Source organism: Natrix helvetica (assembly GCF_964273705.1).
Source record: "Natrix helvetica genome assembly, chromosome: 1".
NCBI classification, from domain to species: Eukaryota; Metazoa; Chordata; class Lepidosauria; order Squamata; family Natricidae; genus Natrix; species Natrix helvetica.
In genome coordinates, this window is record NC_138548.1 from 17,858,863 (window position 1) to 17,874,788 (window position 15,926).

At 41.4% G+C, this 15,926-nt stretch overlaps 1 protein-coding gene across 1 annotated transcript in view; it reads left to right on the forward strand.

Moving 5' to 3' along the window:
- Positions 1–15,926, forward strand: part of UNC13A (unc-13 homolog A) — a 173,227-nt gene that overhangs the window by 103,681 nt on the left and 53,620 nt on the right. The window contains exons 22-23 of the mRNA XM_081958016.1: positions 111–261; positions 15,088–15,156. Of these exons, the coding sequence (XP_081814142.1) occupies positions 111–261; positions 15,088–15,156 (220 nt within the window). The remainder of the gene's footprint in view (positions 1–110; positions 262–15,087; positions 15,157–15,926) is intronic.

Sequence of the window (15,926 nt, forward strand, 5' to 3'; positions counted from 1 at the left end):
ACTCAAAATTTCCTTAAAATGCCATATGCATCCACCAACTCCAAACTGTTCCTACCTCTGGCTTAGAGACTACCTGAAGTTTCCTTTTTCTCTGTGTTTCCATGCTGCAGGCACTTTGCCTGTCTTTCCTCAAAATACATGTGCCCAGGGGTGCCTGCTGTAATGAGTACTTTATTGGCCAACATTAATGCTTATTATGCACATACCACTGCCTCCACCAATGTCTCTGCCTCTGACCGTTTTGCCGCTTCCAATTTCGGGGTAAGTCCGATGGTGCGTAGAACACTCATTTCTTACTTTTACTCTTTGCTTTTTTTCCTGGGGGGGTGCATGATGACAGAGGGAGCGGCCTGGTGAAAAAGGACACCTGATTGTTTGTGTGCAGCCACTCACTCAACCCCAGTAGAAATGTTGTGGTGGTGGTGGGGGGAAAAAACCCTCACAGCCTTATCAAATGATTTCCTAGGGAATCATTTGATGTCCCAGGGGTTGGTGGTGGCATTTACGCTGCACATATCTCTCCAATAGAAAGAGAGAACACGTTTGCTCAACCTACATAAGTCAACACAGAGGTTGGTAAACTAGAATTCAATGTGAGCAAGAACAAACTCAAACAGGCTGAGTTTAAAAGTGAAAACAATTGGCAGGGGAGGGATTATTGGGAAAATATAGCCAATCCTATGGTGCCTTTTTCCTAGAGCCCTCCCGTAGCATTGGTCACAACCTGAAACCAGGTCAAAGCTCCCTGGTTTAATGGTTCTAGACTTCCAAATAATAAGGGCAGCTTTCCTTCCTTCCTTCCTTCCTTCCTTCCTTCCTTCCTTCCTTCCTTCCTTCCTTCCTTCCTTCTTTCTCTTTCCTCCCCCCTCCCTCCCTCCCATTTCCATTAAACCTTCCATCTTCTCTAATCTTTACTTCCTCCCACCCATTTCCTCTCCCTCCCCTCCCTTCTCCTCCCCTCCTCTTCCCCTCCTCTCTTCTCCTCTCCCCTCTCTCCTTACTCCCTCCCTCACTCCCATTTTCATTAAACCTTCTCTCCTTTCCTCTCTAACCTTTACTCTCTCCCTCCCATTTTCTCTCCGCTCTCCTCTCCTTTCATCTCCCCTCCTCCCACTGTCCTCTCCCCTTTCCGCTCCCCTCTTCTCCTCTCATCTCACCTCTCCTCTCTCATCTTCTTTCATCTCCTCTCCTCCCCTTCCCCCTCTCCCCTCCACTCTCCCCTCCTCTCCCCTTCCCTCTCCCACCCCCTCTCTCATCCCCTCTTCTCCTCTCTCCTCTCCTTTTGTCTTCCCTCCCCCTTCTGCTCCCTCTCCTCTCCTCTCCCCTTTCCTCTCTCCTCCCCTCTCCTCCCTTTCTTTCCAGTTAATTTAACTCACTGTCCAAGAAGCAAAAAGTAGTACATGTGCCTCCTTCTCCCGTATTAACCCTATAAGAATCCTGAAAGGCAGGCTGGGCTGTAAAGTCACCAGAGTTGCTGAATATTAGGAAGCTTTTGGAATGAGAACAAAATCCGAACTTGGATCTCTTCTACAGCTAGCCCAGTTTCACTGATCTCAAAACACTAACCATGCCAGACCTGGTTACTACTGTACATGAATGGAAGAACGCTAGCATATTCCAGGGCATAACATTGTAATGGGTTGTGAGAGTAACTTTTTTTAAAAATGAGGAAGAACTACTCAGAGTTGCAAGATTGATGTCAGCCCTTCAAGACAGACCCGTCCTGGACTCCAAAGTATGACTACTAAAACTACCTTTAGGGCTACACTAACAGATTCTTGCAACTCTTAATGTACCACCCTCTCCGCCTTTATCCTAGCAAGCATGCAATTGTATGCCTCCCATGTCACCCTGGGCAGTGAGATGGGTGGCATATAAATTAAACAAATAAATAAAGTTGTGAAGGTAAATTCTGGGACACTTTCTCCATTCCCATTCCTAAGTTTATCTAGATTCAGATTGTTCTTATCTGGGCTTAGTTCTTCTTCGAGGTTATTCTCACAGCCCATTAAACACATAAACTGGAAAGTCAAAACAACAATCGCTCTAGAAATGTCAGGTGTTAAAGTTTCCAGAAACTCCTGGATGGAGCCCTAAGAAGCAGTCCTGGCCTACATCAACCTTTGGTCTCCCTTGGAAAGCTCTTAAGCCAGCAGGGTTAGGAGTCACCTAGCTGCAGCTAAGCATATCTGAACTCCACTGACGGCCGGTTGTTAGATTGCCTAGACATCTCTCTGCATGCCACCTTGTGTTCCATGATGGAAAAAAAAGTATAATATTATGAAAGATATAATCATAACTTCTAGAGGTTAACAGTAGGGGTTTGCAACCATTCGTACTTTGTATTCTCACAATGAAAACCTGGGGTTTGAGAAGTGGTTTCAGAATGGAGAAGACTTTACTGTTTTTTTAAGAGTGGTAGGCTGCACAGTCCTGAGAGTCCTCTTTATATACAGTTGTACAAACCAACTACTAAACCAGGAAGGCTTTCAAATGGTGACAGGATGTTGTCTGAAAGAGATGCGGCCGATTTGGGACCCCCAAATTAAAACGTTTTAAAAAGCAAGGCCATTTTTGGGGATCACTTCCCTCAGAGCAACCATATCGTATGTCAGGCCTGGAAGCCATCTTTTGCATTGGGCCTTCCAGCCAGGCCACATTTCTCTGCTGTGGGAAAATGGGAGGGGGGAATCATATGGAGTATGGGAGGTAGATAGTCTAAATAACATTCCTTTCTGAGAGAGTCAACGACACCTTGCCCTGGGCCTGGAGTGGTGTGACTGGGAGACATCTCCCGTTGGGACGGTGCCTTATTGGGCCATGTGACGGACATGTGGGTGCTGGGCAGGGACTTGAACTTTCACTTGGGTGGGGAAAACCTGGAAGCTTTCAGATTTTCCCAGATGTGCCAATATGATGACTCTAATAAAAGGAAGCTCAAACCTCGGAGTCTTCTTTCATTGGGGGTGTTACTTCATACCTCATATTAACACGAATCTGAAAGCTTCCAGTTGGTTTCTGTGGGTAACTATTCCCTAAAATAGTGGTGTCTGGAAGTATTATAAAGGCTAGTAAATAGCCACATAATAAATGGAGGGCCTCCAAGACCTGGTTTGGTATAGGAAAATGTTGTGAAGTCATGGAGTGGAGAATTAAACCTTGAAGGATCCTGCTTTTGCTATCTTCTGTCCCTCATAGAAAAGCAAAGATTGGTCCAAAAAAATTCCAATATTGAATACCTTGTTTCCCTGAAAATAAGACCTCCCTGGATAATAAGCCCAGTTGGGCTTTTGAACACATGCACTAAAATAAGCCCTCCCCGAAAATATTGCAACACAGCAGCAGCCCTGAGGTAACCACACTCGCCGCCTCCTGCACCTCAAAAATAATAAGACCTCCTCGAAAATAAAGCCAAGTGCTTACTTCAGGTAAGCAAAAGAAAATAAGTCCCCTGTCTTATTTTCAGAGAAACACAGCAGTGATGGTATTTCCCAGTGAAAAGGTTTTTTAAAAAACATCACAAACAGATCACAAACAGGCAGAGATTTGATTGCACCATCATGGCTGCCAATATAATTTTTGGAGATGGGAGGGTTGTCTTTTTTTTATTAACAAAGATCAGGGGATGATGCCAAGGGAAGGGATAAGGCTGAAAATCTTCCACCCTTCTTCTGCTTGACTGCAGGATCCTAGGCAGGTTTTAAAAGTGGGCAGGGGAGCATTTCCTCCCCTGGAGCCACTGTCTTCCCATTCCCCTCTATAAAATGCCCCCTAAATCTCAGTTAAGCAGATGGGATGCTGGAGGATGCCTCCAACTCTCAAGTGACCCATCTCTGTTTTAAAAAGGGAAAGCCCCCAAACCATACTTCTAGATCTCTCTGCACCTCTTCACCTGCCTCAGTCCCTATTCAGTTAGGCAGGTGTAGTGGAACAAATGATGTTTGGCTTCTTCAGGAAAGCAAACTAGTGGGAGAAGAAACTCTCTGTGAAAACTGAAGGTAGGGCCTTCTGCTTCTGGTACTCAGTGGATTCATAATCTGGAAGCTGGTGACAGTCTCCACCAAGCACTTGGCCGTCCAGAATCGCTTGGCTTCTCCATCTCTTTCTCCAAGCCTTGGCTGTTTATCAAGCCATCCACAACAAGGATGACACATTTATTTGGGCATTCTGTTGTGGTCCTTGAGGATCCACATTCAGAGGCATGAATCCAAGGGGATCCTGAAAGAACCCATTGGAAGCAAAGCAACACTGAAATGTTCTGTTGAAGGCCAGGTCTCTCCCCTCCTACACTGAAACTAAATGGAATGGCTGCAGTGTGGGTAATGGAGCAGCTTCCACTACAGACTGGAAGCTGCTTTAGAAGGCCACTACAGGATGGAGCTGGTCCACTCAGCTCTTTGCTCTACTTGTTGAGTTTCCTTACTGCTCTTTCAATGGAACACTATGAACTCACAACTGCAAAGCAATACAAACACATACAAAATGTTTGCTGAAGCCTTGGACAAGATGGCTGCCTCTCTGTTAACCCACTGGGTCATGAGGCTTAGGTGCTTTCACATCTCCTAAATCTTTGCAAAGACATCTCTTTGGCTGAGCTTTTGGGAAGCATCTGCCAATCAGAAGAGGCATCAGTTGTCTGGTAAAGTCAAGCTCATGTCATCTCCAGCATGTATTCTCTGATTACTGATACACAGCATCATAGCAATAGCACTTAGACTTATATACTGCTTCAGAGTGCTTTACAGCCCTCTCTAAGCGGTTTCCAGATTCATCCTATTGCCCCCAACAATCTGGGCCCTCATTCTACCAATCTCAGAAGGATGAAAGGCTGAGTCAACCTTGAACCTGGAGAGATTCGATCTGCCAAATTGCAGTCAGCCGTCAATCAGCAGAAGTAGCTTGCAGTAGTGCACTCTAACCAGTGTGCCACCTTGGGGCTAATTAATGCTTTAATTAGCTTTGATGTAATCTGAAAACCAGAAAACCGTATAAAACGGAGCAACTGGGAGCAAACCTTCCATCAAAAGGGGTGCAGATTTCTACTCTGCATCTGAAGTCCTGCTTCAGAAGATTAGGACCCCAACTAGGCCTTCTACTTGTAGTTTCTGGCGTGTGTGTGTTGGGGTGGATTCATCCAGTGAGGTCCTTACACATTTGCCCTGGGGGAAGTGACCTTGAGCTGTGGTCTCTTTCAGATGACAAATGCCATTATGGTTTTTTACCTTTTCTAAAGCGTCTCTAAAATGCATCTTCTCTCTCTCTCTCTTGTGCACTTTTAAAAAGTCAGCTAACAGAGGTTTGTTCACACACCGTTCGAAGCCTGTGACTTCTAGCTTCACGGCTTCGTCTGACCTCATCATGTTCCCTTAAATCAGGAGTCTCCAAATTGGGCAGCTTTGAGACTTGAGGATGTCAACTCCCGGAATTCCTCAGCTATATTCCTCAGCTAGCCATGCTGGCAGGGGAATTCTGGAAGATAAAGCCCACAAATCTTAAAGTTGCCATGTTTGGTGACCCCTGCTCTAAATCAACAGTTTCCATCACCGAACATGAGACTATTGTGGACTAATCTGCCCAAGCAACAAAGTCCGCACGTTTTTGGATGGGGCGGGGAGAAAGGGCACCCAACTTCTTCTCATCCTGACCGAGATGTGTCTTAACAAGCCTCTGGATGTGCTTCTTTACATGGCCAGTTTTGTCCTCTGGTTAAGGTCTGTGTGAGCCTCTTTCTGTTTACGTGTCTTGAGTCACCGCTGCAAAAAGTCGTATTGTTTTGATAAAGCAAATGTTAGGTTGTGTACAAATCTTGTTTCTTTCTTCTTTTTTTTCCTCTCAGAGAGCCTAAAAATTGGGTGTTTCCCTCCCCCCAAAAAACCAGACTGTGTCGCTTTAACCCTCTGTGTGCCGTGGCCGGTGCTAAGGCGTGCTACGGAGCCTATGTTTGCCGGATGTGCATCTGTGCTCTTTTTTTTGCAAGGATCGCTTCTCGTTGTCTCTTGTGCCTTAGGGCTAGAGGAAGAGGCAGGACAGGGGAGGGGGAGAATGGGAGGGAGAGAGGGAGGGGAAGAAGGGGCTGGAGGGGCTGGGAACAATGTCCTGGAAGGGAAGAGTTAGAAATGCATGATTGCAGAGACCAGATTGGGATGAGGGTGTAGGGGGGGGGGGGAGGGATACTGGGAGAGCTATGAAGCAAGTATAGCGGACTAGTTAGGAGACTTTAGGAAGGTAGCTGTATATTTTTAAATGGAGATTGTAACAGACACACACACAAGGCCATCACTATGCACGTATCCTTTACGACAGTAAAAAACAACAACAACAACAATCATACATGGAGTAAAGGTGCCATGTCAGGTTTTCTGAAAGCAAGTTTGGTTCCCTTAAAATCCCTTCATTATTCGATCCAAGGAGGAGTTTCCCAAAGGCATTGAAATGCTACCATGGGAAATGATCGATTGGTGTGTCAGGGATTGGTGTCCCTGCTGCAGGGGATTCAAAAATAATGATGATGATGGCAGTTGTCATGCATGTAAAAACCGGGCTAGGTTCCAGCTCCACGGGCAGGGCTGCCATCTTGACTTTTTTGACCTCTCTGCAGATGTCCCTCCTTCTGTTGACATTGGCTACTCCATATTTTCTAGCAAAAGGCCTAGCAAGGAACGCATTCATTTAAGAGGCTGAACTCAGCCAGTTTCTTAACCAATGAAAGAAGTTAAACTCTGAGAAGCTTTTCAAATGCTTTTTATTTTAATTTCTTCTCAAATCTTTGCCTTAAAAGGGCAGTTGGGAATAATAATGATAATGATGATAATAATATGTTTATTATTATTATAGGCTGAGCTTCATATTTAATGAATAGAAGATGATGATGATGATGATGATGATGATGATGATGATGATGATGATAATAATAATAATAATAATAATAATAATAATAATAATAATAATAATAATAATAATAATAATTGGAGCCCTTGGAGCAATACTACCTCGCTATTTGGAAATTCTAAATTTATCGAACTTGAACATCCTGATTTACAAAAAACCACCCTACTTGGAACAGCTTATATCCTCTGACGTTACCTTAACAGTTCCTAGGTCCTTGGTTACGACTCAAGCTATTGAGCTACCAACCAAAGATTAACATAATAATAATAATAATAATAATAATAATAATAATAATAATAATAATAATAATAATAATAATAATAATAACAACAACAACAACAACAACAACAACAACAACAACAACAACAACAATGCATAATACACCAGACATCACACTGGTTGAGAAAAATAAGGTCACAATCATAGACATCGCAATACCAGGTGATGGCAGGGTCGCCGAGAAGGAATATGAAAAAATCGCGAAATACCAGGACTTAAAAATCGAAATCCAACGATTATGGCACAAACCAGCAGTGGTAATTCCAGTGGTAATCGGCACACTGGGTGCTATTCCAAAAGCACTGGAATTACATTTAAAACAGTTAAAAATTGACAAAATCACCATCAGTCAAATGCAAAAGGCCGCACTGCTTGGATCCGCACACATATTACGAAAATACGTTACGACGTCCTAGGCCCCTGGGTGGGGCCCGACTAGTAATTAATGCCAAATCCGGCGAAACAACTGGCCGCTGTGATACAATTCTGTTGATGCAATAATAATAATAATAATAATAATAATAATAATAATAATAATAATAATAATAATAATAATAATAATAATAATAATAATAATAATAATAATAATAAAACAGCAGATAACAGCAACAGCTAAAAAAATTGAAAGATATGAGGCACGAATCATCCAGTATAAACAAAACCAACAATTTCGATCAGACCAACGGCGTTTTTATCAAAGTCTTAATGTGAATGGTGGCACCAAAAGTCAAAAACCAGAAAAGCAGGCCACAGCTGAATTCTGGAAAGAATTGTGGGGAAATGCAAAGGACTACAATAAGGAAGCAAAGTGGATACATGACTTTGAGGAAAGCATTGGTAACAAACAAATGCAAGTATTAGAAATAACAACTGAGATGGTCAAAAATCGAGTAAAAAAAGTAAAGAATTGGACATCACCTGGAAATGATCAATTACATGGTTTCTGGCTCAAATATCTGACCAGTTTACATGCAATGTTGGCCAGGCAACTGAATGAAATTTTACAAAATGGTCAAATTGATGAATGGTTGACAACTGGAAAAACATACTTGATTCAGAAAGATGCAACTAAAGGAACAATACCTGAAAACTACAGACCAATAACATGCTTGCCAACAACCTTTAAATTACTCACAGGCATTATTGCAGATAACATTATGGATTATTTGGAAACAAACAACATCTTGCCAGTAGAGCAAAAAGGCAACAAAAGAAGGAGTAGGGGCACAAAAGATCAGCTCCTAATTGATAAAATGATATTAGAAAATTGTAAGAAAAGAAAAACGAACTTGAATATGGTCTGGATTGATTATAAAAAAGCATTCGACTCATTGCCACATAGTTGGATCATAAAATGCTTAGAAACAACTGGCATTAGTAAAAATATTACATCCTTCACTGAAAAGGCGATGAAACAATGGAGAACTGAGTTGGCAGTAGGGAATGAGAACTATGGAATGGTTAATATCAAGCGAGGAATTTTCCAGGGTGATTCACTTTCACCTCTTCTCTTCATCATTGCGATGATCCCACTATCAGTAATCTTAAAAAAAATGAAATTAGGCTACCAAACAGCCAAAGAAGCTGAAAAAAATTCACATTTATTATATATGGATGATTTGAAACTCTATGGAAAGTCAGAAATAGAAATCCAATCACTGACAAACACTGTCTGAGTATTCAGCACCGATATTTCAATGCAGTTTGGCATGGAAAAATGTGCCACTGTATCCATAAAAAGGGGCAAAATCACTACATGTGAGGGAATTGAAATGCCCAATGGCCAACTAATTAAATGCAACGAAAATGAAGCCTACAAATACTTAGGCATTTTGCAGTTGGATAACATCAAACATGGACAAGTAAAAAATATTGTCAGGAGAGAGTACACCAACAGAGTTAGGAAAATTTTGAAATCTAAATTAAATGGTGGAAATACAATCAAGACCATAAATACCTGGGCAATACCAGTTATAAGATACACAGCTGGTATAGTTAACTGGACACAAGCTGATTTGGACATTTTGGACCGAAAAACAAGGAAACTAATGACAATGCACTACAGTTTACATCCATGTGGTGACACTGATAGACTATACCTGCCCCGAAAATCAGGTGGCAGAGGATTATTACAAGTGAAGCAAATAGTTGAAGAAGAAAAACATGCACTAGCTGATTATTTAAAAGAAAGTCAAGAACATCTATTAATCGAAGTAAAGAACAAAAATCTACTGAAGGCCCAACAGACGAAACAAGAATACAGAAAAGATGTGATAAAATCAAGAATGGAGAGTTGGCAGAACAAAGCCTTACATGGTCAATTTCTGGAAAAAATAAAAGATAAAGTGGACAGTGAAAAAACTTGGTTATGGTTAACAACAGGTACATTAAAGAAAGAAACAGAGTCACTAATCCTGGCTGCGCAAGAACAAGCTATCCGAACAAATGCCATTAAGGCCAAAATCGAAAAATCCTCTGATGATGCCAAATGCAGACTTTGCAAAGAAGTTGATGAAACTGTTGACCACATACTCAGCTGCTGTAAAAAAATCGCACAGACTGATTATAAATTGCGGCACAATTCAGTAGCACAAATGATCCACTGGAATTTGTGCAAAAATTATAATATTAAAACAACAACAAACTGGTGGGAACATAAGCCTGAAAAAGTCACCGAAAATCAGATGGTCAAGATCCTGTGGGATTTTCGTATACAAACAGACAAAGTACTAGCGCATAACACACCAGACATCACACTGGTTGAGAAAAAGAAGGTTACAATCATAGACATCGCAATACCAGGTGATAGCAGAGTTGAGGAGAAGGAACATGAAAAAGTCGCGAAATACCAGGACTTAAAAATTGAAATCCAACGATTATGGCACAAACCAGCAGTGGTAATTCCAGTGGTAATCGGCACACTGGGTGCTATTCCAAAAGCACTGGAATTACATTTAAAACAGTTAAAACTTGACAAAATCACCATCAGTCAAATGCAAAAGGCTGCACTGCTTGGATCTGCACGTATATTACGAAAATACGTTACGACGTCCTAGGCCCCTGGGTGGGGCCCGACTAGTAATCAATGCCAAATCCGGCGAATCAACTGGCCGCTGTGATACAATCGTATAATAATAATAATAATAATAATAATAATAATAATAATAATAATAATAATAATAATAATAATATAATGTGGCAGTGCCTGGAGACAGCAGAATAGAAGAGAAAGAACTGGAGAAGATAACAAAATACAAAGACCTACAAATAGAAATAGAATGACTATGGCAAAGGGGAGCCAGGGTAGTACCAAAGTAATAGGCACCTTGGATGCAGTCCCAAAACAACTGGAGCACCACTTGAACACCATAGACATTGACAAATTTGCCATCAGTCAATTGCAGATACAATTACAGTCAAGCTTCATCATTTTTCATAAGTAAAATGACACATAAAATAAATCCAGGTGCAATTGTTCCGCCCACCCACAAGTTATTTTAAACTGTGCCAGAAAGCCTTGCCGTTGAATCAAGATTATTTTTCCCTACTGCTGTACTGATTCTCCACAGTATGCTTAGGCATCAAATCAAACATTACATAAAATGACTTATCATGCAGCTATTGTAAAGATAGTCCTCACTTAACAACTGGTTGCTTTACGATCATTCAACATTGTGCTTCTATAACTGTCTAGTTTGGCACAGCAACCAAACAAAACAGGTACAGACTTCAATGGATAGTTATACCTGCAGAAAAAAACAATTGCAACCATCCTGCCTTCCACTGGGGATTTGCGTATTTCATGGGTCAGAAAGAAGGGTGAGAAAATATCTACAGACCCCTCACATCCTGGACATAAACTGTTTCAACTCCTCCCCTCTGGACACCATTACAAGGCATTGCATGCCAAAACAACCAGACACAAAGGTAGTTTTTTCCTTTGTGCCATACCTCTGTTGAACACCTACTATATTTTGGGGACTATAAAATGCACCGGAGTATAAGATTTCGAAGAGGAAAACAAGGGGGAAAAAAGATTTTGCCCTCCCCGGCCTCCAGGAGCACTCTGCAGGCCTCTCAAACCCTCCGCACGCCCCACTTTTGCAAAAAATAGGGCCTGTTTTTGTCAAAAACGGGACATGCAGGGCAGGGTTTTGGGAGGTCAAAAATGGCTGTATTCAGTGTATTAGATGCACCAACATTTCCACCCTCTTTTAGGGGGAAAAAGTGCATCTTATACTCCGAAAAGTATGGTCATTCCCATAGCATTGTCTTATATCTAAGGATATTTGCCCATGTAATAGGGCTGTATTGCTATTATCCTTCTCATCTTCCCTACTACCTTCTTCAGTTAGTATCTTCTGATTATATTACTTCGTTGTTTGAATGTACACTGAGAGCTTATGCACCAGAGACAAATTCCTTGTGTGTCTAGTCACACTTGGCCAGTAAAGAATATTCCATTCCATTCTGTTCTGTTCATTGTAACCAACTCCCAAAAATTTACTTATGTCCGATCCTTAAAGTTACACACCCACAGTTATGTGATTGCATTTTGGGTGCTTCACAACCGGTTTGCACTTACGACCAGTTGCAGCATTCAACACTCGCATGAACGTGATTTGCAGTATTTTTGCCAGTTTCTGATTTTTTAAAAAAAATCTCCATTTGAGAGAATGAATTCATGTGATAACCACATAATTCATGTAATGACTGCAGCAGCTCATGTTACAATTTTTGTAAAAATTGGTCATAAAATAACATTAGATCACATGATGATCCATTTAATGACCATAAAGACTTTTCAAAATTCTTTCGTGGTGGTTAAGTGAGGACTACCCGAATTCTTTCATTTAAGTCTTCCCTCCCCCAATAGCTTATCAATGTGCATTATTGAATAATAAGAAAACAAATCTGTAGTAGAGAAACATACCTAAAAACAACATTTATGCAGTAAAATCCACAGTTCCATCAAAATTGCTTTCCCCACAACATTTTATCAAATAACAAGAGTAACATAGATAGAGTGAAAACCCCACCAATGACCAGACAAAGCTAAAGATATAACAAACCATTATTCAAATCAAAACTAAAATCAAATTGTAGCTAAGGAGCATTATAAATCAAACAAAGGAAGCACATTTTCATACATTTAACATAGAACAGCTTGTAGAATATATGTATGATGGTAAATTGATATAACTCTAGGGAGAAGCTTTTGCTATAAAATCTCCTACCACTCGATCTGCCCTTGTTATTTCATCAACACAGAGAACATATATCATTTGTTTTCATAGTTTATATTTTGCCTTTTTGTTTGTCAGGCAATCAAGGCCACTGAGAACTTAAAACTCCCATAAACATGAAATGCACTTTCAGTTCATCCCTTATGGGACTTCAGATGGTGGAGTTATATAAACCAGGGATTAAATGGTTAATAAGGCCTATTCACTTCTATGCAATTGTAACTTCAGGAGGGCCACTGGATTTATTTTTTCCTAGATCCTGGGTTACCACCCTTCCCTCCGCAATCATCGTTGCTGTCAAATGTACTCCTGTGTTGGAGTTTCTTTTCTCCCATAGAAGTCAATCGATGCTATCCTGACATAGGGTCAAGAATAAGAGAATAGGTTCCAGCCCTGAGAAAATCAATCCTAAAAGACACAACAGAGGCAATGGCAAAATTGAGGAGGAAGACTTGAATGAAGGAAAATATAGGATGTTTCCGTAGAAATATGTGCCATTCTTAGCCATAGAAAGAACGATGACCCTCACTGTCAAAGACCTTGGAGTACTCATATCTAATGATCTAAGTGACAGAGCCCACTATAACAACATTGCCAAAAAGGCATTAAGAGTTGTTAACCTAATCTTGCGTAGTTTCTTCTCTGGTAATATTGTACTGCTAACCAGAGCATACAAAACATTTGCTAGACCAATTCTCGAATACAGCTCATCTGTCTGGAACCTGCACTGCATGTCGGACATTAATACAATCGAGCGAATCCAGAGATACTTCACAAGAAGAGTCCCCCACTCCTCTGCTCACAACAGAATACCTGATGCCACCAGGCTTGAAATTTTGAGCTTAAACAACTTAGAACTACGTCGCCTTCGTTCTGACCTAAGTGTAGTACATAAAATTATCTGCTACAATGTCCTACTTGTCAATGACTACTTCAGCTTCAACCACAACAATACACAAATACACAACAGATACAAACTTAAGGTAAACCGCTCTAAACTCGATTGCAGAAAATATGACTTCTACAACAGAGTGGTCAATGCCTGGAATGCTCTACCAGACACTGTGGTTTCTTCCCCAAACCTCCATAACTTCAACCTTAGACTGTCTAGTATGGACCTCCTCACCCCATTAGTAAGAGGTCTGTAAGGGGCGTGCATAAGCGCACCAGCATGCCTACCGTCCCTGTCCTAATGTTCTCTTTTATTTGTATCCATTTCATGTATTCAAAATCATGTTTATACTTATATATGTTATCTAATACATGCTTGATGAAATAAATAAATAAAATAAATAAATAAAATAGATAAATTATCACAGAAGTTACACTGAAGAATTGGGTAAAAAAATATATGAGAGTAGGTGCCTGACATTCCACCGACAAAGATCCCTGATACACAAACTGTCAGCAATCTACATGTACAACACAATCCTAACATATGCTTTTTCTCCACTTGAGTCTTAACGGCGGGCATGGGTCTGGTTTCTTAATATCACTGAGCCATGTTAAAAAGAACAGCAAAGGTGATTGTAGCCCGGGAGCCAGGAGGGAGTTTGTTTGACATTAGCCTGGCAATTTGGCAAACGTTTCGTGCCGTGCGTGGCTGCGCATGCCCAGTGTTATTAAGAAATACAGCATCAGCCGGGACTAGGCCTTGGAAAGCCAGAGATGGAAGGGCAGGGAGATGCAGTTAAAAGGATGGGAGTTAGCCTATGTGATTGGATTGGGGAAGACTGGGGTGTCCTGAGGGGTGGTTATTTTCTAAAGGATTGTTTTGCTCTTTGCATGCAATGTCGCACCAATGCTAAGTCCCTTGTCTCCTCTGCTTTGCTCAAGAATCTTTGGGAACTGTGGTAGTAATGATGGCAGAAGCATCTTAATCAGGAAATCTTGCTCGATATACCCCAATAGGTTGAATCAATCCTAGTCAGGTATAGGAAGTTGGGACCACCAGAGCAGGTGATCTTTCCCAGGGTTCCACCTATCAGCAAAGAAGAAAATTTGGGGCTATGGGTTGCCCATCCCTGGATTAGAGAATCAAATCTGATTTTCCTTTTTTTTTTACCTCTCTGCAAAAAACCAGAACAAAGTTCTGGGGCTTATTACTGTAGCAGTGGGCACTTACAACAACAGCATCCTTAAGGTCAGATAGTCAAGTGGGATTGTTCCCCGATAAAAGAGGGCCCAATGCATAGGTTTTGCCAAGTTCACGGGTCCAATTTCTTGGATCAAGGCATAAACCACTAAAACCAGGATTCCATAAAGAGAGAACTGGAATTGCCAGTGGATTGCCATTTACTCCAAAATGTGGACATCTTACTCTTTCTCTGTAAGTCTGCAACAAAACTGTAATTGTGCCTCAATCTGGAGTGCTCCTCACAAAAAGAAAATGGTAAGGGTAAATTGGAGGGAAGTGGGTAGTGGTGGTGGTAGGATTCTTTCAACTAATGTCCAAAAGAAGATAGGCCAAATAAGATCATTTGTAGGTGTCTTTTAGCTTTGCATCACTTAACCAATTCCCTGCCCTAAAGTTCAAGAATGATTTCTTAATCTTTGATTATATTAACAAGCCTGAACCAAGTTCAAGACCAACGGTGGGGCACGGTGGGAGGGGGTTCAAGGTCTCGCTATTTTAACTTCATTGACCTGCTTTGGGGGTTCTCTCATTTTGCAGAAAGAACGGTTTGTCAAACTGCTGGACCAGCTACACAATTCCCTGAGGATCGATCTCTCAATGTATCGGGTAAGGAGGGGCATTTGCTTAGAACGGAGAAATGGGCCAGTAGTGGGATTCAATTTTTTTTACTTCTAGTTCTGTGGGTGTGGCTTGGTGGGTGTGGCATGGCTTGGTGGGTGTGGCATGGCTTGGTGGGTGTGGCTTGGTGGGCGTGGCAGGGGAAAGTTACTGCAAAATCCCCATTCCCTCCTGATCAGCTGGGACTTGGGAAGCAGAGAATAGAGGGGGGAGGGGGCAAGCCAGAGGTGGTATTTATTGGTTCTCCAAACTACTCAAAATTTCTGCTACCGGTTGTCCAGAACTGGTCAGAACCTGCTGAATACCACCTCTGAAACAGGCAGATTCTTTGAGGTAATCAAAGGTCGGTTTCTTGAATTTTCATTTGTCGTTGTATGAAAAGAAGCAAGTTTTTACTCCTCTTTTGTTTATGTAGATAACAAGAAGCACACTATCTAAACATTAAACTTGCTCCCAGTTTTCTGGTTCATTCATTCATTCATTTGTTCATTCAACGTGTTTACATGATTACCTATCTCCAAAGGCACTCTGGGTCAGTGACGTGCGGTGAGGTTTATGGCTGGTGAGGCACTGATGTCATCATAATCAGATTTACAAACATTTAAATCCTACAAATTATCTTATCCAATATTTGATTGGCAGCAGTTAAAGGGTTATGTTTAAGGTCTCATATCAGCATTCTTTACACATACTGTAGCACACAAAAAAGCACATTTGCCATCAAAGCAGATGTTGGGGAGGGGGGCAAGGAGGAAAAG